Genomic DNA, 26080 nt, shown 5'->3' on the forward strand with positions numbered 1-26080 from the left:
TTAAATATATTATTTACTTTATTAATAATTTAAATTTTTCTACATCTTCATACCAAATTTGATTAAAGAAAATTATACTAGAATTCGACTATTTCAAAATGACAAGCATTTAGTATGATCACTCCTAGAAGATTAGCATTTAGCAATTTCAGCCGTAGATGAATGTTCCGCTCCGTCGAAAATAGGACGAAAGTTGTAAAATTCCAACACACCCGATTCTCTCTCTCCTTCTACCCTCCTTCTTCCCCTGTACATTTCACCTTTGTATTAACCAACAACAAATAAAATTAAACTAATCATCACAATTCTCAACCCACAGATCCCAAAAATTCAAACACACTCCATTTTTAATTTTTTTCACGAGAATAGTATACTTTAATAATCTTCAAATACTATAAATAATGTCAACCGACACTGACGACGAAGACGAGCTCTTACAGATCGCATTACAGGAGCAAGCACAACGCAATATTAATTACCAGAAACCATCGAAGCAACCTTCAAAACCAGTTCGAAACTTCGTTCAGCCGCCGTCGCAGCCTAATTTGAGAGTTGCTGCTGGTGCTACGTCGGAGAGGAAGAACCCTAATATTGCCGCCGCGATGCAGAAGACAAGTAATAAGAGTAGTAGTAACCAGAGGAAAACTGTGGAGGATGATGATGACTCGGAAATCGAGATGCTGAGTATATCATCTGGTGATGAGGATTCGTCCAAGGATCGCGGGTTTGGGTCGAGGAATCGGGTGGTTAGTGGTGGGGGAAGAGCTGGACGGGAGGATGATGGATTGTGGGATGGAGGCGAACCTGATTCCTGGAAACGTGTTGATGAATCTGAGGTATGTCTATGTTGACTGATGCTGCTACTATTCTGTGGACTCATTCTTACTGATGGTTGATATTTGTCTGAGCAAGTTCCCCGTAATGCCAGGCATTTCTAGTACTGATAATTTTTGAGGAACTGTTCATTTTTAGTTCTCCTCTTTTAAAGTAGAGCCTATAAGGAAAAAGGTGCATACTTTGCCGAATTAGTGCTTGCACTGAATCAATGCCTGAGCCTAACTTTTTAGCAACTCTGTTTTAAGTATACAATAAAAAAATTTGCTTCAATTGATAACCTGTTTGCACATATCTATAGTAATGTTCTTTTTATATGTCTGTTTACTCTATGATTACTCATTTTGCTTCTGAATAATTATTGAAATTCACTTATGCTTGGATTGTTCATTTAAGGAAACCAGTCTTAGTTATTATGGTCTTGTCATATCAATATGGAGCTCTATGCAAAATTATTTATCTTACTGAACCATAATCATAAGGAGCTATATGTATTTGTGTTGGTTATTTTGTTCTTGGTGTTTCTGTTTCTGCACAATTATTGATTATTAAACATGCTTGAATAGATAAAGAGATTCATAGATTGAATATCGTGCAGCTAAGACGCAGGGTTCGTGAGATGAGGGAGGCAAGAGTGGTTGCAACCACTCAAAAGCCTGAGCAGGAGAAGACAGCAGTCCCAAAAAAGGATCTTAATAATTTGCAGTCTTTTCCTCGTGGCATGGAATGCGTCGATCCTCTAAAATTGGGGTACTTCTGTTCATGGTTAAAAAACTGGTTTCACAGACTGCTTTCTCTTGATACTTGTGCTAATTGGGATGCTGTTTTCTTGTTGACAGGATAGTTGACAACAGAACATTAAGGTTAATTAGTGAGAACATATCAAGTTCCCCATCCATAGGCGACAGAGATCATTTAGACCCCAATGTTCGAGGTATTTACTTCTGCCACCAAATTATTTGATTCTAAAATGCTGTCTTGTCCCTCTTTGTTCATTATTTTCCTTGGACCATATATGTGGTTAGCTTTATCTGGGACAAGGGGAGAAAGAATTTTTGTGAGCCCATTCAAAGTCATGGTTATCCGGTGTATGTATAAACGTAGTGGTAAATATGAAGTTTGAACTCCATTACAAGACTTAGTGGATTGAATGATATTGCATCTCTATGCTCCTGTATTTGGTGATGCTTGTTGTTTTGATAATGAGGATCTTATTTGTGATATGTGATGAGCTTGTGTTGTGATTACCCTTTAGGTCTGTAGTGGTTTACTTTATCTCCACCTCCATTCATTTTTGTGGCATTCTGTAAATCAGGACTGAGATTCATATTGGGGAGGGGGCTCTGTTTTCCTACGGATCTTTTACAAAGTCTCATTGCCTTTGTGATTGAGCCGTAGGGAAATGACTTGTCCTTGTCTACTATGAAATACACCGCTTTGTTGTGTGAGTAAGCATGTGAAGCTTGGATTGCTATCATGAAGTTACTTTCGATGTTGTTGCACTGCAATATATTTATGTTCTCTAAGGATGTATCAGACCAATTAGATAAGCTTAAAGAGATAATGGTTACTGCAGCAAAGAATTGCTTGACGTACTCATGTGTGAGTTTGTTTTGGACATTGCTAAAAATTGACCTCTATCTTGGTATTTACCAAAGAAAAGGTCTATAATGTAATGTTAAATTTATCAATACCTAATCCCATGTGATAACTTTTGTAGTGTAAAGTATCTAAGACATTATTTTTGAGAATAACATCTGTATGGTAAATGAGGAACCTACCATCACTAAATTGCTAATTGTAGGACGTTGTAGAAAGAGCTACCAGGTTGCGACTCGTTTGTTACTTTACAGTTTAAAGTGATGAATTTTCACTCTTAGGAGTTGTTTGGTGTGAAGGATAATACCAAATAGGCTTGAGATTAAATTATAGTGCCATCTAATTTGTTGTTTGGTTGGCAAGTCCGGGATAACTTATCCCGGGATTAATAATTAGTACCGGGATAAGTTATTCCTCCCCTTGGGTGGTATAGTAATCCTAGGATAACTTATCCCCGGATAAAATAAGTAAATGACAAAAATAAGTCTTTAAACCCTTTTTATACATCACATTGTACATTCATGAAGGGCATTTTTGTAAATAAATAAATTGTTTTTCAAATTTATTATTTTGAATACAACAAACCAAACACTCAATAAAAAATAATCTTATCATAACTTATCCCATCATAATTTATCTCAATCATAACTAGTTCCAACATAACTTGAAATTAAACCAAATGACTCCTTAGTAATAGACATATGATGGGGCCTCATTGTGTCCACATGAAAGTGCATGCATAAATTAGTGCATCATTCTCTAATGATAAGAGGAAAAAGAAGAATGTGTTGTGTATATTTTTCTCTCTACTTGTCACGCCCCAAAAGAAAGGGCGGACAAGAATTGTATGAACATCATGCTCCACAAATAAGCTATGTCATGCCTGAAGTTATAAGCTTAAAGCAAGCGGAATAACCAACACATGCTATATATATATATATGTATATATATATGTATATGTATATATATATATATATGTATATATATATATGCCTTAAAGTATCTGGCCAAAAAATTACAACATGTACTAGCATGTAAAGTAGAAAAAATAACAGGTAGATAGATATAAAGCTCATATGAACCAAATGTCTAATCGAAAGAATTATGAGCATATAAGGAGTAGATATATGATATGAAACTGTAACACATGCACCAACTTGATAAGTTCAGCACATAACATCCAACAGTGATGGAGCCAGAATTTTCAAATAAGTGGGTTCAAAATCTGTAGAAATAGACACACGAAGTAGCCGAGGGGGGGTTAGACATCCACTATATATACATAAAAATTTATTTTAACCATATATAATTAATATAATTTTTCTCCGAAGGGGTTTCGGGTGAAACCCTTTCGTACAACGTGGCTTCGCCTCTGACATCCAAACTCCAAAGAAGCGTTCGTTATATATAACATCTATAGTTTACCTAAGTTAAGTACTTCAACTATTTCTACTATAAATGATAATGTGAAGGCTTGTCAAAGACGATCCAGGTCAACTGCAAGACACGAGTTTCCCAAAGTTTATCTCTATGTTTTTATGCATATACTGTAATACCCCTTTGTGGGCTCACTATGAGGGTCTGTCGGCAGGCCATATGTGCCACATATTGACTCGAATCGGGTGCAACTACTATATGACATTCTAGCTGACTCAACTACTATATGACATTCTAGCTGACTCCAAATGCAAATGATGCCATAAGGGCGGGTATGGCACAATCTTCAGGCTCAATATAATGATCACGTCGCGCGGGTGTGTCAAGTAAAACCTTCGAATACACTCCCATCATTAAGGGTAACTTGTTATATATTGCCTTAAAAGCCTATAGAGTGAACTACAAAAAGATCATTAAGCTATCCAAGTAGATTCTCTCTACAACAATTTGTTTCCTTAACATGATACTTAGATATTCAAGAGCTAGTTCTCTGTTTATCTTATGACTATATGGACAATGCCCTCACATATACAAATGTGACTATACTATGGATATTTGATTTATTTATAGCAAGCGTACATAAGCAATTTCTTAGAATTTCAAGTAAGGACACTTAAATTGGTCATACAAAATACTTAAGTTGCTCGGACTCTTCACCGTTGGTGGCCCACTTGTGTCTGATTTGGTCAACCTATTTTGGGTACTTTGACCAAAATCAATTGGGAAAATCGAGACAGTTTTAATGATTTGTATAATCAATAGGAAAGTTAAGGTGAAATTGAAGAAAATAGAATACCTTTTATATAAATATTTCTATGTCACTATGTTTCCTTTAATCTTGTTCCTGGATTCTCATCTAGTTCTCTACATAATATCTTATAATTTAGGTTTTATTACTCTATTTTTTAGATATTTTAATTATTTTTAGGTGAATCCCCGCACCCATATCCATACACGGATCTATATCCCTCGATTTTAAAAATTAGATCATGAAGGATCCAACCTCTAGATTTGCACCCGTATTGGACTCCTGCATCGGAGTCCGAACAACTTAGCAGAATACTATGAAAACTTAACTTAAATAGAGTAATGTGGATACTTGTAAGGTTTGATGATTAGATAAGGGGACATGTAAAGAGAAGGGATATTTCATCCCCATATCCCACATAAGTTATTGACCTTTATAAACGAAACATGTGGTAGAAGAATGTGTTGTGTATATTTTTCTCTCTGAACTTTTTTTTAATCACCGAGAAATATTTGCAACAAACACTTGATAGGCTGTCTAATTAACCATCATTTCAAAAAGCGTTAAACTCAATCTATTCAGAAGATAACCAAGGAATCCCCGAGATCCAGGTGGCGCATGGTTCAAAACCCAGTGGATAATTGACACATCCCTTTACCCTTCCCCTTAAATATTAGGCTTTTGTCTGTGGTGGAGTTCAAACCTCTGATGTACGTCTAACCCACACATTGCGCGCTGTGCTCTTACCCTCTTACCACCAGATCAAAGCCCTGGGGGCATACTTTCTCTCTCGACTCTCGTCGATCATGTAAAATGGAATGTTCAGTCTATATCACCTATCCCTTTCCTATTCTTCTGCACTCGTTTTCTAACAAGTTCATATCTAATCTTGCAGAGAGGTTGAATTACTTCTCTGAGAAATTCGACCCGAAGTTGTTTCTTTGTCGAATTCACCAAGACACCAGCGCGTCTGAGTTAGAATCAGGTGCTCTTGCTGTGAAGACTGATCTTAAAGGACGTACCCTGCAGAGGAAACAGTTGGTTAAAGAAAATTTTGACTGCTTTGTGTCCTGCAAAACAACAATTGATGGTGAGCTACGCGTCCTGTAGGATTTTGGTGTTACTTTCATTTATGATAGGAACTTTTAGTTTGTCATCAATGTTTTTGCTGTAGATATTGAATCAAAATTAAGGCGGATTGAGGAAGACCCTGAAGGTTCTGGAACTTCTCACTTATTTAATTGTATCGAAGGAGTCAGTTCAATTGCTAATCGTGCTTTTGGGCCACTATTCGAAAGACAAGTAGGTAGCGTGTTCTTTATTTATTTACGGATACTTCTAGTAAATTTTTTGATCTGTGAGTGGTTTTTTACTTCTGTTTTTTTATTTTTTTAACCTTTTGTGAGTGTAATCATTATTGTGCAGGCTCAAGCTGAGAAAATAAGATCTGTTCAAGGAATGCTGCAAAGGTTCCGAACACTATTTAACTTGCCCAGCACGATTCGTCATAGCATTAGTACTGGTGAATATGACCTGGCTGTCAGGGAGTACAGGAAAGCAAAGTCAATCGTTCTTCCTTCTCATGTATGGATGACCTAGTTAATGCTGTAAATTAACATATGCTTTGTGTTGAATGCATTATCCTCCACATGACAATGGTATATAGAGTTTTGATGTGTTCATTTGTATACCCCCCCTGTGGTTAGCCTTTATATTTCCTTGACTTGTTAATTGGTTTTATAGTCGTTATACTTTGTTCTACCAGTTTGATTATGCTTGGATCCTATCATAATATATTGTAGTCTAGGAATGTTTTGCAGAAGCTTCTCCTATTTAAGCGATAGATGATTTTGCTTTTTCCCTAACAATTTGTTTAATGAACAGGTGCGACCGCGTCCTGATGCTTTGTTAATGACACATTGTATTTAATTGTTAAGAAAAGTATTTTAGGTGCTTTGGACATCCTCTGCATCTGAATCTGTTCTGATTAGTCAAGCTGATTAACACTTTTATGGCTTAGTTTTGATTTAATTATTGTCAGGCGCAATTTGACGTTGTTATAACTTATATGTTCCTTTGCATTTTGGGGTCAATAATTGACGGATGCTTAATCTTTTTTGGTCGTGTCTGACCTGAATTGAGTACTTATTCGCATTTCTTCATAGTTTTTGCCTTATCTGTGTTACTCACTCTTGATTGAATGTCTTTCCTTCAGGTTGGAATTTTGAAGCGTGTACTTGAGGAGGTTGAAAGAGTTATGCAAGAGTTTAAAGGCAAGCTTTACAAGTCTCTGGAAGATCCTCAGATTGACCTAACAAATGTAAGTTACAGTTACCAACATTAAAAAGCTAAGTTGTGCGGACTATTCACTTTTAATGCCATGTCGGGTTCTTCAAAAATGCACCACCTTTTGAGAATTCAACAACGTACACATGTTGGCATTTTTGAAGAGTCTGAGCAGCATAATCAAAAAGTTAAAAATTATGACGATGCATGATTAGGACATTACGGTAGACTGTTTGGTTCTCTACATGTCCACAAGGAATGCTATCTAATACTGTATACACTTGAATTGTTGAAAGGCAAAAGATCTCAAAACTCTTCGCCTGCTATACTTGAAAATATGAAATCATATTCTGAGCTTTCTTGCACCCAAGGGTGTGGCCTAGGTGATTTCTTCCCATCTGTTCTAGCCTTTGTACAAAGGCTAGAGTTACTGATACTTGTTGTTGGTGGGAAGTGACAAGTATCCTTTGGAATTAGACGAAGTGCGCTCAAGCTGGCCTGAACTGCACGGTTATAGTTAAAAAATAAAAAAAATTCTGAACTTTCAGTATGTAGATTTGGAAATTGTCCTTGGACCTTCCAACTAACTTTTCTAACCCCCCTCCTTTCTATCGGACATCCACATTTGTTTTAGTAACCAGTCAGCTATTGAAGCCATTCTATTCTATTTGACTACTTGTCTCATACCCATTTTATCTACCTATTTTGGGATTAATGGAGATCACATATTACTAAAAGGGTAACCTACCATTAGACTCTAATGCAAGAAACCTATTTGTTATCTGCAAGGATGCGTAGTACCTTTTTTTTATGGAAAATGGTAATGGTGTATTCTTCAGCATTAAGGAGATGCTGGTGACAGGATGCATAGTATCACCCTCCACTTGTGTCTAGCCTAGTGTTATCTAAAGCAAAAAGCGCAAAAAGGTCTTAACGGTTTGTTGGAGTGATAAGCGCAAATAAAATGTGGGCTTTAATGGAAAACAGGGCACCTGGAGAAAAAACACAAAATACATGTTTAGTCCAAGAGTAATAATTATAAGCATGAAAACAAATATATGGACAAAGAAATTGAGTTTTTTCTTACGATTAAGCGAAATATCATTTCTGTAGTGTTGTCTCTTCAGGAAACACTTCACCTTGGAGCCTTGACAACAGACACTGAAGTGCACATTAAGCAGACCAAAGTGCTCAACATGTTTTGAGCCTCGCTTCAACGCTTAAGCGTGTTTTTTAGCACGCCTTTGACAGCACTGGTCTAGCCTAGTTAATACTTGTTTTTTTCTTGTTAATAGTAAGTAAGTTGTGATAGGAGCGAAATGCCTCAAACATTTTCCTGTTATATAGTGTCTTGTGTTCACAATGATTTTGGGGTATTGTGTACTGTTGCGGAACTTGATTGGGGTTATTTTATAAAATTGCTTATAATTGTATATAACTGGTTAATTTACTGAGTGAGCTTCCTTAGCTGTAAATAGCTTTGCCTAGTCTTTCTCTCTGGCCTCAGAAAACTTGTTGGAATCGGTGTAGGGATGGTAACAGGTCAGGGCAGGAAGTCTTTTGGGGGGTGGGGGTGGGGTGATCTTTCAGTTACTGTTGTATCCAGTGAGATGTTCAAACTTCGAACTGTGTATAATAGACTCAAAAGATTTATGACTTGTTCTTTTTATAGTAGATTGACGACATGTGCTCGAAAGAACCTTTTGTTCTTTATTATCTCTAACATATTTTCATACATTTCTATAGAAATTAAAAATACAGTATTTATTTACGAAGCAAAGGATGTAAATATGAATAATAAAGGAACTTAACTGTGAGAGTTCTCTAATTTGATGGCGTCTCAACGTTCTCCTGGTGCTCACTCCCTTTGAGAAGTATGTAAAAGGCTCATGGCATAATCATCCTTGTCGTTTTCCCCAGCTTGATAAAAAAATAGTTCGTATTATTTAGGAAGATGGACTACGGATTACTCTGTCATACAAATCCTCGAGATATTCTTTCAACTGAAGAATATGAAACACTGCCTTGACATTTTGCTGGGTATATATTTTCTTTTTTTCATTGTGAGATGCGAAAATCTGAACACAGTAAAAAATAAAGAGCAGAAGAAGTAACAAGGAAGTACAAATTAAAAGAAAACCCAATGCAAATAACAACAGTAGTAAGAACATTGTTTGGAGTCAGCAAAGTTAGAGTTTAACAGCCTCAAATTACAATTTATTGAGGGGTTGACATGTCCCATACAAAGAGCTTTAGTGTATGTTGTCTATTACAAATTGCCTATATCATCTATCAAATGTCTTATATAAGTAGACAAGTAGCCTGATAAATTGATGGCAGTCTGCAGTGTTGATGAAACTGCTTTTGCAGTGTGATAAATGAACTTCTATACAAATGGCTGGATATCTCACTATATATATGAAGAGAAAATGTGATACTCCATGCTAAAAAAGGGTGAAATTGCTTATATCAATGCCTGTCAGTTCTTAATTATCAGATTACTGAGAGTAAACCAAACAGTTCCAATCGATGTCTTCCTTGCAATTTTATTTACTTATTTGCACTTGAATTATGGCCCTGTGCGTTTGTGTGCAACCATCTAACAGACACTTTAGATTGTAACGTTCAAGAAAAATTTAAAATATTTTTCTATAAATACTTGCTACTCATATATGACTTTTAATGCTTTATGCAGCTTGAAAATAATGTGAGACTCTTGTTGGAGTTGGAGCCTGAATCAGATCCTGTATGGCACTATTTGAATATACAGGTGAGGACTCTAAGGTCCAACAAATGGTTTCTATTTTGTTCTTTGTTTTTATTTTGAAATAATTTTTATTAATCATAAAACCTAATGATACTAATAATAGAAACAAAAGATCGATAAAATAGGATATCATATTACTTCATGAGGTTTTTATACCAACTGGTAACTCCACTATGAGTTTCGTATGCTTCATCCATTGATTGAACTCATAGCTGTTTCATGTTTCTTTAACTTTAGATAGAACCCACTGTTTGAATCTATTAGGATCCATGTTGATTTATTGATGGTATGAGTGGTCTCCTTTGGTGATTTAGACAACTCTTACCTCATAATCAAGCTCTCCGTATTGGCTCCAGGGCTTTGGTCTAGTGGTAAGGTTGTAATGGGTGATGATTGGGTTAGGCATTAATCACTATTTCGAATTCTGCAACAGATATTACTTGATTGTTAAGTGGAGAAGGATGAAAGTGGGGGCTCATTATCTACCAAATTTTGAACCACGTGCCACTAGTTCTCAGGGATTTCTCTCTTATAAAGAAAGAATTAGCTTATTTGATTCAGTTAGGCTCAAGGTCTTTTTTTAAAACATAGTATCTGAGTCAAACCCTTCCATATTCTTGGTTAAGTGATGTTGGGTTCTCATGTTATGCAGTCCACACTCCTGATGTCCAATCTTGGGTGTGTGGAATGGAGTCGTTAGAATCACAAAAGGTGCTAACTGCTGTCTCCTTTTATGGTCTTAGCTAGCTTTGGATGTTAGATCAAGTTTCATTTTCTTTACATAGTATTGGAGTAAGACCTATTCATATTCTTTGTTTTCTCAATGTTAGAAATCCATGCTATAATTTCCATGCTCTAGATGTCTAGGCTCGAGGTGGTGTTAGGGTGTCCTACATTGGTTGATGGGTTAGGTTGTTGTCTCCTTATATAATCTTGGACAATTTTTACTTGATGCACTAGCTTTTGGGGTTGGCGTTAGGGCCAATGTCCAGTTTCTTTAACCTAACACCCCTTCTCCACACACACTAGATGTTTAGGCCTGGTCATGCGAGAGGGTGGGAAAGATGTTATGATGTCCTACATTGGTTGATGGGAATAGGTGATTATCTCTTTAGATAGTCTTGGACTATCCTCACCTCCTGAGTTGGCTTTTGGGTTAAGTTAGGGCCAATGTCTGTTTTCTAACCTAACACTCCTTCCGTCGCATGCTTAAACCTAGACATGTGGAGCATCCACTAGCCCAACATTAAGTGAATCAAGAATAAGGTTGAGTTTGACTTTGGGACCATGTACAAAAACAGACTAGGCCCAGCTCAATTTCAAAAGGTAAATCATGACGTGAAGATCACCCAGGAAATTATAACAAGCCCGTTGTTATAGCGATATGGAATCTGCCACATACTAGAAACATTAGATTAGTCACAATGTCTTGATAGATCCTAGCTAATTGGTCTTTAGTTTTTCATGACTGGTCATAAAAAAGATCATCGAAAAAAAAGGTCCAAGCCTTAGTGAATAGAGTTACCCGACACTTGTGCTGGTGGGGGAGGTAGAAGGTACCTGGGGAAGTAATCGAGGTGCAGGTAAGCTGATCCAAGCACCACGGTTTTCGTAAAGAACAAAGAAACCATAGAGAAAAGTTGAACCCTAAAGTATATCTACAGATCAGCAAGAAAATGGAGAATTTTGGAAGCAATTATCAAATAAGAGAAGAAGAAAGGCCTGTTGTTGGAGATAGATTGCAATGCTGTTCGTGAGGAAACTCGTAACTTGTTTTCATTTTTTGACTGCATACGCTTTTCATTTCATTGTATCTTTGCTAATTTTACTTGTTGCAGAGTTTAGGATATTAGTTTTGAAAATATATTCCTTGTCAAAACAAAAATTTGAAAATATGTTTATGGTTTAGTGCAACCCAAGCTCTGGTTCCTATGAATATACACAATGTTACCTTCTCAAAAAAATAAAAATTGAAATAATATAATATTACTTCCTCCTTTTCAATTTGTCTTAGTTTGACTGCACACAGACTTTAAGAAAGGAAGATTTTGAATCTCATAGTCTTAAACAAAAGATGTTTATAACGTATCAAAATGCCCTTTGAATCTTGTGGTCCCAAAAGTGCCATGTGAGAAGTTAGAATTACTAAATATAGAAAATGACATTCTTTTGAACATATTAAAAAGGAAAGTGAGATCCATAAATGAAATGGATGAAGTATTGACTATCGGGAGGGGACGGAAACATTAGAACAATAATCATACGTTGATGTAATTTCCCTTTTAGATTTCATTAGTTCCCTTTCAATGGCCTGATAGCCTTGAGTTTTTGCTGTAGTTTTAACTCCCAGATCTTACTCTTTTTTTTTGGGGGTATTAACGGGAGTTATCACCTGTTTTACTTTGTAACTCTCTTGCATCTTTTTGATGCCTTTTAATCCAATTACCTCATAAAAAGTTAATTCGACATAAATGTTTAAAATAGTATAGTATATAAAGTTGAGGATTTTAATTCTTAAAAGTTGTGAAAGTTCCTGCTCAAAAAAGAAAAAGAAGAAAGAAGTAGTGAAAGTTGTATAGAATAATTTTAGTGATGAATGGAGGCGGACATTTTAGAACATCCCCACAATGCTGTACGAACTGGAATAGAGAGTATTAATGTAGTATGTTTGTTATTTTTTTGTGAATGCTGCAGCGTCAGATGTACATTCTTTGATAGGCAGAGAACATTAGTTATCTGAAGAAGGTTGGGGATGGGGGTAATAGTTTTTGTCTTCTATTACTCCTGCAAATACTGGTTTGACAGCCTTTTTTGTGATTTAATATAAGCTCTTACCTTTGTCAAAAAAAGGAGGGTTTTGGGGGTTGCATGTGCATCATGTACTTTGAGAGAAAAAAAGATTGGATTTTGATTGCTATAGTCCGATAAAAACAGAAAACCCATGGTTGGTTGTGAAACCCTCTCTCTTCTGCATAGAGGATATTTGGCACTTTGTTCTCCTTAATCGAGGCAAATGATATGGTAATTATTTCAGTCTCTCTTCTGCATAGTGAAATGTTTCACATGGCTAGTGGTAAGAAAGGCATGTCTTACTCATGAAGTGTTACTAAAGAAGGGGAGAGTTGTGGTGACTTTTTTGTGCAATGAGACTAGGGAGACAAACAATCACTTGTTCCTACACTGTAAATTCACTGCCCAATTGTGGAACATGTTTTTCAGTCTCACAAAGACAGTGTGGACAATGCCTGAACATACAGCCGATCTAATGAGGAGTTGGATGAAAAGCGGGGGGAGTAAAAGTCAGAAAAAATGGTGTACGATAATACCCTCTTGCATATGGTGGTCAGTCTGGAGAGAGAGAAATGGAAGGTGTTTTGAAGACAAAATCAGATCAGTCCAATGGAATTGCCTGGAGACTTTATTTTTTTGGTGTAAACAGAATTGTATAGAGGAAATAGTGGAGTTAGTAGAATTTCTAGGAGCTTTGTAAAGCTGGAGTCTACTTGCTTCGTAACTTGTTTCTGATGGTGGCCAGCATCCTCAATGCTGAAGTATACAACATTACTAATCCTCAAAAAGAAAATTATTTCCTTATTTCGTGATGGGATATAAATTCTGCAATGTCCTCTTTGTTGTCCATTTGACAGAACCACAGAATCCGAGGCTTGCTTGAAAAATGCACTTTGGATCATGAAGCAAGAATGGAAAATTTTCGGACTGAGATGCGTGAAAGAGCTTTATCTGATGCAAAATGGAGGCATATTCAGCAAGATTTGAACAATACTGTAAGCCCAACTGTGTTTTCTAAAAAAAATATTGATAATTGACTGTACTTTAAACTAATAACTAATTTTTGTCCCAAATGATCATCAGCCAGATGCTGCTTACTCTGATTCAATTGAAAATACATATCTGATGGGTGACTCACAACAAGTGGAATTCACTGGTGAAAAGGTTGATGCTCTCAGAGGAAGTTATATAAGGAGGTTGACTGCTGTAATTATCTATCATGTACCTGTCTTTTGGAGAGTAGCTGTTGCAGTTCTCAGTGAAAAATTCGCAAAGGTAATTAATTAATCTGCCCAGTATACTTTATATAGGCTGGTGCAAAACCCAGGATATATAAGCAAATATTTTCTGATAATTCACAAATTCAATGAGGACCTGAGAGCTTTTGTTGTGTTTTTTTGTTTGGTTCAGTCTCAGAAAAGAACAGCTAATTTGCATCTTGCCCTTGTTACTTTTTGGGGCTGTAAATCTATTTTTCACAAAAAAAAAAGAGAAGATACTAATACTAATACTAATAATAATAGTAGTAGTAGTAGTAGAAACATAATCACGGACATTCTTTTGCTTACCTGTTTACTTGATTTGCACAGTTATAGAGTCGGAAGAATAACACATTTTAAAATACATCTTTTGGTATAAGGTTTAGAAGTAATTCTAGTATTTTTCCTTCCCAATGTTAACCAGGTCAGTTGATTTTACAAGTGTCTGATTAAGCTCTTTATTGTCTGAGAGTAGAGAAAATGCATGGAGTTTGAAAACAGCCAGTTTAGAAGTGCTCTGCTAATATAAGTCTTCTTAGCCCAGATCTGGGCTTTAGTCACTTGCTGCAGTGGTGACAAAGATTAAATGTTTCGTGTTAACTTTGACTAATAGAACCATCATTCTCTGTGATCTCTGTAGATGTGAAGTAGCGTTTATTGCATTAGTTGGAAATTGAAAGCATCCACTTCACTGGTTTGGTATTTAGAGTTATCTGAATGACAAAGTAACATCTGTATGTGCCCTTTGTGTGTATTTTCTCTTGTTATGTTAAAACATGTCAAAACCCAATTTGATAGACAGAAAGAGGAAGCATTTTCTTTCTTTAGATGCTATTTCAGAAGTAAAGATTCTCCCACGGTCCCAAAAGAATTTGGTGGTCAGATTACAGGGATGAACTTGTGTAATTCTCAGTGTAAATATGGACATCGATCTCTTAAAATATTTACCCAGTTGAAAACTAAATTAAAGGTACTCTAAATGACAATTTTTATAGTCAAAATATAAGCTTTTTGGGTAAGAGTGTAGTCAAAGAAATAACTTTGATTTCCCGAAGATAAAGTTTGTTACTGTCCTGCACTATCTTTATATTGGGTTTTGCTGGTGTCTGTTTTTTTTGCTTACTGATTGGGAAAAAAAAATCTTGCCCCCAAATTAGTGATTGTGCCACTTCTTTTCCCAGGTCAAGTAAAAGTATTTTCATTCATAGACATGACCATGAACAATCATATACAAGGGGTATAGAATGGAGTGCCAAACCACCTTAACATATCTCTTTAGAGTCTCATTCTCATAATCAACCGCAAATAGAAGAAGAAGATGATCCATGTCCTCGCCTGCCTTCTTACACATGAAAGACCTTCTGAAATAGAAAACCTTCTGCTTTCTAAGATTTTTTTGTTGTCAAAATCATCCCCCCTAGAAGCTAGCTAAGTGAAAAAGCTCACCTTCCTCAGCACCTTTGGAATCCATACTGCGACATGGAAAAACATGTTCCTCCCTAACCAAAAGTTTCTCGTAGGAGAACTTCACAGAAAATACTCCATTATTCCCAGGCCCCACCAACACATATCAGCAACTTGAATTCTTAGCTTCCTGGGAATAGAGGCTAATCTGCTATATTGTTTTTTTTTTTTTGGGGGGGTGGGGGGTGGGGGTGGTTCGTAAGTAGCTAATTTACCACTCTTTTGTCCTTTAGTAGATATTTCGCTCCCATATTTGGTGACCATGGTATAAAAAAGTGCAGTCTCGTCTCTCGATTTTTGTTATTTATTTCCATCTGCTAATTGCTTTGATTTCATGGCCCTTTCTCCTGGTTCTGTTAGTCTTCTCAGGTGTCCTCTGATTCAAATGTGAGTGCCTCTGCGAATAAACGTGAAGAAAAAGCAGGAGATGGGAAGTACTCAAATCATTCTCTTGATGAAGTTGCTGGGATGGTGCGCAGTACTATATCAGCTTATGAATCCAAGGTAAATGTCCAATCTTGATGGTAGGAGATTAAAGTAAGGATGGTTATGTTAAGTTTGAGTAGTTGTGTACGTAGTTGTCTTCTATTTATGGTTATAGGAATTGTCTCCACTTCCAAACTTGTCCTGCCAAAAAAGAAGAGAATTTGACCGTCACTTTCAAAACTTTTGCATTTCAATTAATGAGTATTGAGCCTGGCTGCATATTTACTTCTTTTGTTCTGTTTATTTTTGCTGGTGAGGGGTTTTATTGAGGTCACTAATATGTTTTCTGTGGCAGCATGCCAGCGCCACACAAAAGACACAGAGCATAGATGGAATCCTCTTTTTTTGAGTTATTTATAGTGACAAATCTAATCATGAAGACCACTCCAATTGTACTCCATATCCTTTTCTTCTTTTAGATAGTAAAATTACTGTGACAAATCTCATTATGATTAAACTTCCCATTGGAGCTGGGACCTATCAATTTGTCTTTCCTTCTCTACCATAGAAGTGGATCAATTTTTGTTCTAGTTGATCTATTGTGCTTTGTTGTATGACCAAGTTATGGTTTAATTAAATTAAGTTTAGTTCTCTCAGCTTTGTTGAGAGAGAATTTACTCATAGGGTGGATAGGATAGAAAGCTTGTCCGGTAGTCTTCTTACTGAAAATTTGAAGTAATAAAACCAAGAAACACAACATGAGTAGTCCACCTCTGTAGTGTACAGAGTGAGAGGTACACCTCTATATTGCTATAGGTAGTAGGTACGCAATGCAAGGATAACCACCTGCTGTTCGAGATGTTACGGGTGTATTGTCCTGAAAATATCCTTGTTATCCTTTCCCCTTTTGATGAAAAAATGAATTAATGTGAAACTCAAAATCATTAATGATTAAAAAGATACATCTCTCAGATATAATCAAAATACAAGAACTTCCAGGTGAGGAAGCAAATTCTTGTTGCCACAGCATGAAATCCCTTGAATCCAAACAGAGCCCCTGTCTTATGATGTATATGTTTAACAACCACTTAAGCTCTTCTCTTAAGTTTGTTGTCTTTGTGCCTTTTAAGTTTCCACATTCTTTAACATTAAATAGCAAATTGTACTATTAGGGGTCGTTTGGTAGAGTGTATTAGTAATGCTATGCTTGCATTAATTATACATAGATTATATTTATGCATTGTTTGGTTTGATGCATTAAGAATATAATGCATTGTATTAAAAATAAATTATTTACGGTGGAAGAGATGTAAAAAAGTTATAGAGGGGCAATTGGGTCTTTAATTGAGTTAATGCATGCATTAAAAGCATTGCATTGCTAATACCTAGAAATCCATGGTATTAGCAATACACACCTTAATGTGAATGGTACCAATCAAGGTACTAGTAATACACAATAAACAAGGCTAATGCAGGATTTTTTTAAAAATATACGCTACCAAACGACCCCTTATAGTTTATCTTTCTGTTATCAATCTTGTTTTGGCATATTCAAAAAAAATATTTGCAGCTTGACTTTGCAATTGATTTGTATGTCTCCAGGGTGAAAGAGGTGTAACATTTTATGATTTCTATGTATGTGTTGCTTCTTCTATAATGTATCTGAGTATTCAAATGACACTCACAGGTCCAGAATGCATTTGGGGATCTTGAAGAATCAAATATTCTTGGCCCATACATGAGTGCTGCCATAAAGGAGATAACCAAAGCATGTCAAGCTTTTGAAGCGAAAGAATCAGCTCCTTCAACTGCTGGTACATAAGTTATTCGAGTTGCTTAGACTATTGTAAATGAGAGGTATCTAAACTTTTTATTTCTTCACACCAGTTGCAGCATTGCGAACACTTCAGTGTGAGGTCTCAAAAGTTTACATATTGAGGCTCTGTTCATGGATGCGGTCTACAGTTGAAGAGATATCAAAAGATGAATCCTGGGTCGCAGTATCTATTTTACAAAGGAATAGATCTCCATATACCATTTCTTCATTGCCTTTGGCTTTCCGTTCAATTATCACATCTGCAATGGATCAGATCAATGTGTAAGTTGTAGAGGTGTTAATACTGTACATATTTATACAAGAAACACTAGTTTCTTGTTAGCTCCCTACATATGGCAGTAAGTTGAACAGCCTTGGTTGTTAGATTCTGTCTCATCATGTAACCTGGTTGATGCTTTGACATTTTTCCTTCATTTTTTACTAATTGTTTTGATGTTACTTGTCAAAAAAATGAATGATAAGCTTTGACACTCGGAAGTGATTCAGACTAGAGTTTGTAAGACTTTAGGATTGGTATGTGACTTAAGAAAGAGTAGATAAGTGATAATTTGCTGTTATTTTAGCCTTGGCCTGGATTTGTAAAATGCTACTTGTGCCACTTGAATGAGGAAATTTGATGGAGTTATCAAACTCTCGTTGCCTTTAGAAGCTATAAGCCCTTAAAAACTCACTCAACCAAAGGTCATTTGTGGCCTTGCATATGAAGTCTGAACTTCTAAACTCAAAATTCTGTCTAAGTTCACTACATCTATACACCACTTTTTTTTTTTTGGTGCGTGGTGTCTGGGCCAACTTTTGCGCACCTTGACTAATTCCACGGGATAACTGCCGCCTCCCACCAGCAGTAGGTACCAGGTAACTGTGTCCGACATTTATACACCACTTATATACAGGTGAAAACCTTTTATTTTATCAAAAAAATTAAATTTTAGTCAATGGTGCCTCTGACTTATCTTAGGAAGATTTTGTTACAGTTGTAACAATTTGTTAGGCTTATTCTTTTGGATAGAAAGCAAATTTCGCTAGTTAGAATAGATGTCACTAAGAAGAGTTTAAGCTGGAGATGACTAATTCTACTTTCTCTAGGATCCCTCGAGGACAGTGTTATCAAAGGCGTAAAGCGCAAAGAAACTCTAAGGTCCGTTGGGACTTTAAGCGCAAAAAATCTCAAAGGTCCATTGGGACTTTAAGCACAAATAAAGCATGGACTTTAATGAAAAAAGGAACCAAGGGAGAAAAATTACAAATATATTTGTTTAGTTTGAGACATAATTATAAAAGCATGAATGCAAAATATATGACAAAGAAATTGGAAAAAGATTAAGATAAAGTGAAATATCAATTGTTTAGTGTCACCTCTTCAAAAGAGGCTCATTGACAAGGAAAACTATGTGTTAGAACCTTTATGACGACATTGAAGCGCACATAAAGTGAGGTGAAGAGCTATACACATTTTGAGCCTCGCTTCAGGGCTTAAGCACGTCTTTGACAACACTGGCTCGAGATAGAGATGTGGCCATATCGAGGTTGCAACCCACTTATTATGTACTAAATTCAAGGTGATTTTAGAATTAACTGGTTCTGCACTTGTCCCTTTACACCATTCACTGGCAAGTGTCAGCAAGGTGCTACTTCCTTGAACCTTATGTTTCCAGCTTTGATCAAGTCTTGGAGCTTAGTAACTAAAAACCTCATCAGATGAGTGTGAGGGAACAAAATATCCCTCAAATATTCTTGCAAAAGAATTACATAGTTTGTTAAGCTAATGTACTAAGGACTTGAATTTTTCTAGGTCTTCTCAACTATGATGGAAATTAAGCTCTCTCTCTCTCTCTCTATATATATATATATATATATATATATATATATATATATCTTGATTTAAGTGGAGTATTTTCTTAATAGAAGAGGCTAAGGGAAATTTCTGAGATATGTTGAGGGGTGAGGAAAGAGAATATGAATTTGGTGAAAATATGAGTAAAGCAATATAGTTCAGTAACAAAATCTTGTATAAGGAGAAACCAAAAGGATTGTATATTTGTTCATGTTAGCTGTTATTTATATTTAGCAGATGGACGTTGCAGGAAAGGAGTCACCTACTGAAATGTGAATAAGATAAGATGGAAGCATCTGAGGGCTCAAACTATGGGAGATGGATACTGCTAATCATTTAGAATAGAGTTGAGGTGTATTTGTCTGCTCTTAATGATAGAATAATTTAATAGAGATGGATGGACCGATGATCCCGAGGTTGCTAAAAGCACCCCAAGTCCCCAAAAATCCTTCATGTTTAGGAAGACATGCAAGCTCTTAGCTAAGAAGTTGATCCTCCAACACCTCCCATCTATATCCTCAAGAGAGTTATGTATTTATTGTGTTGCATTGCAGAAAGAACAATATCAAATGGAAGTTAATATTGAGATTTTGTTTTTCCTCAGTGTCTCTTGCACGACACTTGTATCTATGTCCATGCTATGGGTCCCTTTATCTGATTTGCGTTGTATCTTACCTGACCAATCGATACATGTAACATGTCAAAGACTTATTCGTGTCAATTGCCATTCACTTTAAGCACAGCACCTCCCTATTGGTTAAAGTTACAAGGAAATCGATCAAACTCTTCTTGTTCTGAGCTGTATTGACAGTGTATTTTAGGCTGTCAGAGAACTAGTATGTTACTTTTGGTGAGAGTTTCAGCGGGTTCGACTTTGTTCGGTTCTTGCATTTTCATTAGCTCTGCTTTTATCCTTTCCAGAATGATAGAGTCTTTGCAGAATGAGGCCATGAAGTCGGAAGAAATATACGTGCAGCTTCAAGGAATCCAGGAATCTGTTAGACTAGCCTTGTTGAATTGTTTGCTGAATTTTGCTGGTAAGTATGAAGCTGATACCTTATCATCTGCAGCTGAAAAACTTCGAGGGTGATTCAAATTGTTTACCCTGATAATTAGGTCACCTGGAGCAAATTGGAGGTCAGCGTAACCTGAATAAATCCAACAGAGAAAGTCCATATTTTCAGAATGGATATCTTGAAGTAGAAGAAAAAACATCTGAACCACTGCCAGGAAGTATTGTTGATCCGCAGCTACAGCTGCTGATGGTTTTAAGTAATATTGGATATTGTAAAGATGAGCTTGCTCGTGAATTGTACTGCAAATACAAAGAAATTTGGATGCAGAATAGGTACAAAAATACTATTAAGTTAAAAGCACTTCAATGGTTTCTTTGCTCCAATATATGCGAGAAATTTGGAAAATCCCAGCAACTAAAATTGTGCGAACTAGTAAAGCCCTTAGGAACCAACTCTTCTATGCAACACCTTGAATTTCATTCTGCATGATGTTACTAATATAACAAAATAGAATTCTTAAATCTATCCCACTTAGTTGCTGGGATTTCCAAATTTCTAACATGTATTGGAATTACAAAATGTGCAAACCAGTAATGCCCATAGACAACTATCTTTTCCTAGGCCTTTTCCCCCTTGACTAGACAACTTTTGTTAAGTTGCCAAATGTTAGTCCAAACATCATGTCATTATTATATCTGCTTTAGGAGTAAGGATGAAGAGGACAGTGATATCCGAGAGTTGGTTATATCTTTCGCGAGGCTTGAAGAGAAGGTCCTTGAACAGTACACTTTTGCAAAGGTATGACTAAGTTCAGGTCTATTCTGTGCCAAGAATTTTTACCATATATGAGATCATTCAATTTGGTTATATTATTTCCATTGCTCACCTATCATTTAGACATCTCAGGCCTTCCATTTACTTTTAAACCGTTGTACCAACTTTTACCTGGAAGATTCTAAAAAGGAGACGCTATTTTGTGTAGAGAATTGAGAAATTCTTGAATGACTAATAGTTGCAGTTTACAACAGACATGTCGCACAATGCACATATTATCAATTCTACAGATATAAGTTTCAGGCTTTCATATAAATGGCTTGTGCACATACCTTTTCAGAGTACAACATACCCAGCGAGAATTTTTTTATTAAAAATATATAAAAATAGGTTATTCCTGTGAGTAATGTTCCGAAATCATTTAGAAAATGTTTATATCAAAACAAAACTCCTAGGATAAAATAAATTAAGAGTTTCGAAATGCTTTGGATCAATATCCATTGGAGGTTATCATGGTGTATACACTTGGTCGTGTCATAAATAGTGTACACTCTGAGTTTCCTGATGTCCGCCTATCTACTCTGGTTGAACATTTTGATTCCCACAGATGGGGTCTGATAAGGGCACACATACCTTATCTAGCCTTCCCAGAATCAAAAGCTGTATTGTGCAAATGTTCTTCTACAGTATTTCCAATCCCCTTTCAATAGTATTCCTTATTTTACTTCTCCTGCTTTGAATACACTTCTTTTGAGCCGAGGGTCTACTGGAAAGAGTCTCTCTTACCCCAGAACGGGAGGGGTAAGCTCTGTATACATCCTACCTTCCCCACATTACACTTCTGGGATTACAACTGGGTATGCTGTTGTTATCCTGCTTTTCTAGAAGGTTAAGACATTGCTATAAAATGTCTACCTTTTGTTCTGTAGACGTTTTTGTCGGGAGCACACCTGGATACATTTGTAGATATTGGCTGAACTTTGTTGAAACCAATATTGTTGTATTTTCCTATCATGGTATCTGTCGAATATGGGTCTTCCCCTACTTGTTCTTGATAAAATCTTTGCTACTTCTACAAATAAAAAAAGAACAAGAACTCTTTGGTGTCATTAAGGACACCCCACCAAATAGCCAATAAGTCGCTTTCAGCCTCCACCCCTTACCCATTTAATCCCATATAATCGAGACAGGTAGTTAGATGATATATAAGTTGCTCTCTCGTGGTGGTGATAAAATATCCCCAAAACATTAATATGTTATGCTTGATCTTTCTCAAAAAATATGCTGTGCTTGATATTTGTTGTACATTCTTTAATGAAAAAAATGAAGAATATTTATACTTCCAGTGTTATCAAAGGGAACAGCGCAAAAAAGCTCTAAGATATGTTGTGGCTTTAAGCGCAAAGTGCAAATAAAGCATATGCTTTAATGAGAAAAGGTGCAAAGGGAGAAAAAAAAATACAAATATGTATGTTTAGTCCAAGACTAATAATTATAAACATGAATAACAAAATATAGGACCAAAGAAACTAAAAAATATAATGATAAAGTAAATTATATTGTTTAGTGTCACTTCAGAAGAGGCTCATTCGCAAGGAAAAGTCTGCCTTAGAACCTTGATGAGGACACTGAAGCGCACATAAAGCAAGACGAAGCGTTCAACACGTGTTGAGGCTCACTTCAGGGCTTAAAGCGCGCCTTTGACTACACTGCATACTTCTTAGATAATGGTTCCATAACTACTATTTTTTGGTGTCTATTTGTCAGACAAATTTAATTAGAACAGCAGCTATAAACTATTTCTTGGATGGTGGAGTACAATGGGGTGCTGCACCAGCAGTTACGGTGAGAAAAGATGCTTCCATCAACTTAGTGTGTTTTAACCTTTGAATGTTAAATGACCTTCTATGGCTTGCAGGGTGTGCGAGATGCTGCTGTGGAATTGCTACACACTCTAGTAGCTGTACATGCAGAGGTAAAATTTACCGGTTGTTTTATGGGCATGTTGTTGCTTTAGAACTATATTTCTGTACCTTTTACGAATGATTGTTTCTTTGCGATCTGGTTTATTCTTACAATTCCTTATTAATTTGGTCTTCTTTGTAATACTGCTTTCTCTTCACAGGTCTTCGCTGGTTGTAAGCCTCTACTGGAAAAGACGCTTGGTATACTTGTTGAAGGACTAATAGATACTTTCCTGAGTCTTTTCCATGAAAATCAAGACAGAGATCTTAGAGCATTAGATGCGAATGGCTTTTGCCAGCTTATGCTTGAGGTGAATTTGTATTCTCTGATTGTTAAGTATATAATGAAAACTAATGATAACATACTAAAAAGCTAAAACTTGACACTGTTCTGTTGTGATTTTCAGTTAACTTGCACTTTGTAGGACATTTTTCCATGCTTTTAAGTTTCTGCTATAATGGTTGATGCTTTGCATTTGCTTTTTGAGTGCTTTTGGTTTCCTGAGGTGCTATATTAAGTTGTGACCAAAAGGTTTTGGAACAAGTAGGTAGATTCGATGTCATGTTCATACACTTCTTTCTAATAGTTTGTGGGGGCTAAATGTGCAGTTGGATTACTTCGAGACCATATTGAATCCATATTTTACACATGAAGCAAGGGAGTCGTTTAAAACATTACAAGGGGCCCTCTTAGATAAAGCAACTGAATGTGTTGCTGATTCTACTGAAACTCCAACTCACAACCGCCGGCCAACACGTGGAAGTGATGATGTGTTTCTGGATGACCGGCAGCAAGGGATGACTGTATCACCCGATGACCTGATTGTGAGTAACACTTGCTCTCTGTTATCTTTTATTTTCCGAGTTTCTTTTTCATATGCTTTTTGCTGACATTCTAATCGTTCTTAAGTATATGAATATTGTTTGTGATGTCTAAATCCACCCTGCAATTTTGCTGCTTTAACTGGCTACAATGCTGTCCGTCACCGTACATTCCAATTGTATCTTATTTTTCAGGCTCTTGCCCAGCAGTATAGTTCTGAGTTACTTCAATCTGAACTTGAGAGGACTAGACTCAATACAGCATGCTTTGTGGAATCAACTCCCCTGGATTCTGTTCCAGAATCAGCAAAGGCAGCACATGCCTCTTTAAGAGGATCTGTGGACTCTCCAAGTAGAAATTTTAGGGGATCACAACATATTGGTTCCCCGAGTTTTTCCAGGCCCAGACGTAGATAAGTTAGTTTGATTTTCTCTTCTGTCAGTTTTTCTCCTGTAATGTTTGTGCAGTTGTTGTATTTTAGCCATTCATACATTCTCTTGTCAGAAGAAAGGCGCTTTTGCTGATAATGAAACCATCGCCAACCTCATTTGAAATTCATTCATATATGTGTAGAGAATTGGGAAAGTTTTTTTGTCAAAAGACCATTTCACTGTTTTTATTCAATTTTTCATTGTCTACAGTCAGAATAAAATTTTTGTATCTTGTTGCATTTTGGATAATTTTGCCTTGTATGAATTTGTTCACATAAACTTCAGTTTGGTTATTAATTGAATATCTGGTTTGGGCAGATGTTGTAGTTACTTTTGATTGTCGAGACTAAACTTCACAATGCAATTACTAGTTCAAAAAATTGGATTATCTTGAACATTCCATTTTACAGTATCATGGTTTGGTTCAATCTTTAACCATTTTTAATTCATGCTATGCGTAATAGAGACAATGGAAATAGAGAAGAGCCGAACTGGTAAATATTCATCGTAACAAGCAAGAAACGTTGTGTCACGACCCAAAAATGGGTGTGATGGCACTCGTCTTATCCCACCAAGACAAGTCAGCCTAAAACCAAATATCTAACAAAGTGCGGAAGTAAATGACAATCCAACAACAATTCCTATTATGAAACCAAGTCATATTAATCCAATCCCCAAAATCAGGTTGTCACGTACACAAGCCTCTAATATAAATATTAGAGTTGAAATAAAATAGAAGTCTAAAATGAAGTTGTCTTTCAAGTAAAAACAAAGTCATAAATTGGAGTAGGAAAGTTCGCTGAGATGGCAAGCAGCTACCTCACAATCCTCCACAAGATGCCTTGGAAACGAAAAGAATGACAGGTATCACGAAGATCCAGGCTCGTATCCTACAAAAATTTGTAGAAGCAAGGGGTGAGTACCAAACCACGCGGTACCCAACAAGCAAACCTCTAAACACAAGTTAAGTGAACAAAATACGAGTACTCCTTACACCCTATCTAAACCTCCACGCTACAGCCTAACAGTTTACCAAACACACCACTCAATAACCACACTCTATCAGTTTACACATTCTCAATAACAACTCAACATTCAACAATCACAAACTTCACAGAGAAACAGTCACAAGATCAGCAAAACACATGTTCAAGTTCATCAATAATAAAATGTGCAATGCCATGAGATGCAATGTCAAATATCGTGATGCATGTCTTTCTTAACGATACACACCCGCTGTCTCTCAGTCCGGGACCCATGGGGGACATATCTGTCCATGCATCTGTCGCGGCGCACGACACGACCCTCGATAAATAGTAACCTTCGTGGCGCGCGATACGTCCCTCGAAATATAATATCCATCGCGGCGCGCGATACGACCCTCGAAAATAGTACATCATCCTCTTACCACAACCATGTCTCAGATACAATGCAAATGACATGCTCAAATTAAAAGGAGGAAATAACCATTTGATAACAAAGCACAATTTACAACAAGAAATACAACACCAACAAATAAACAACAAGTCTCCAAATCATTCTCAACATCACACAAGGAAATACACGAATTTCGTACGCTTAACAAGAGTTTAGAAATCCACTTGTCTTAGCCAATCAAATAATCACTCTATGACTTGAGTCTTTCCTTTCCATTGAGCTTCCAAATCGATGCAACCTATTCAAGTATATATTCACAATAAGGTTTCGGAACTAACAACACCCACATTATTATGTGTATAACCTTGACCTAAAAATTCACCCAACTTTATAATCAAGTTCTTAATCATTGAC

At 36.4% G+C, this 26080-nt stretch overlaps 1 protein-coding gene across 2 annotated transcripts; it reads left to right on the forward strand.

The window, feature by feature from the left end:
- On the forward strand, positions 1–24606 carry LOC101266933 (exocyst complex component SEC5A). 2 transcript variants are annotated; one of them, XM_010321784.4, is made up of 21 exons: positions 1–836; positions 1433–1584; positions 1674–1768; positions 5514–5708; positions 5793–5920; positions 6044–6202; positions 6834–6938; positions 9600–9674; positions 13319–13456; positions 13545–13736; positions 15545–15688; positions 17298–17424; positions 17498–17708; positions 20203–20318; positions 20398–20629; positions 21002–21095; positions 22839–22916; positions 22990–23046; positions 23197–23346; positions 23645–23860; positions 24053–24606. In XM_010321784.4, the coding sequence occupies exons 1-21, from the start codon at positions 402–404 to the stop codon at positions 24272–24274; spliced, it is 3321 nt and encodes a 1106-aa protein (XP_010320086.2). In that variant the 5' UTR covers positions 1–401; the 3' UTR covers positions 24275–24606. The 2 variants fall into 2 exon arrangements, with proteins under 2 accessions (XP_010320086.2, XP_019069144.2); XM_019213599.3 differs by having other exon boundaries at positions 15554–15688.
- The last annotated feature ends 1474 nt before the right edge of the window (positions 24607–26080 follow it).

The sequence above is a fragment of the Solanum lycopersicum genome, chromosome 4 (assembly GCF_036512215.1).
Source record: "Solanum lycopersicum chromosome 4, SLM_r2.1".
In the NCBI taxonomy this organism is placed as follows: Eukaryota; Viridiplantae; Streptophyta; class Magnoliopsida; order Solanales; family Solanaceae; genus Solanum; species Solanum lycopersicum.

What these genes read in the sequence shown, in the direction of transcription:
- LOC101266933 (XM_010321784.4), top strand. Translation starts at nt 402, where the DNA reads ATGTCAACCGACACTGACGACGAAGACGAGCTCTTACAGATCGCATTA. An exon ending in TTTAGACCCCAATGTTCGAG is followed by an intron (nt 1,769 to 5,513) that starts GTATTTACTTCT and finishes CTAATCTTGCAG; the next exon opens with AGAGGTTGAATTACTTCTCT. An exon ending in TATCACCCGATGACCTGATT is followed by an intron (nt 23,861 to 24,052) that starts GTGAGTAACACT and finishes CTTATTTTTCAG; the next exon opens with GCTCTTGCCCAGCAGTATAG.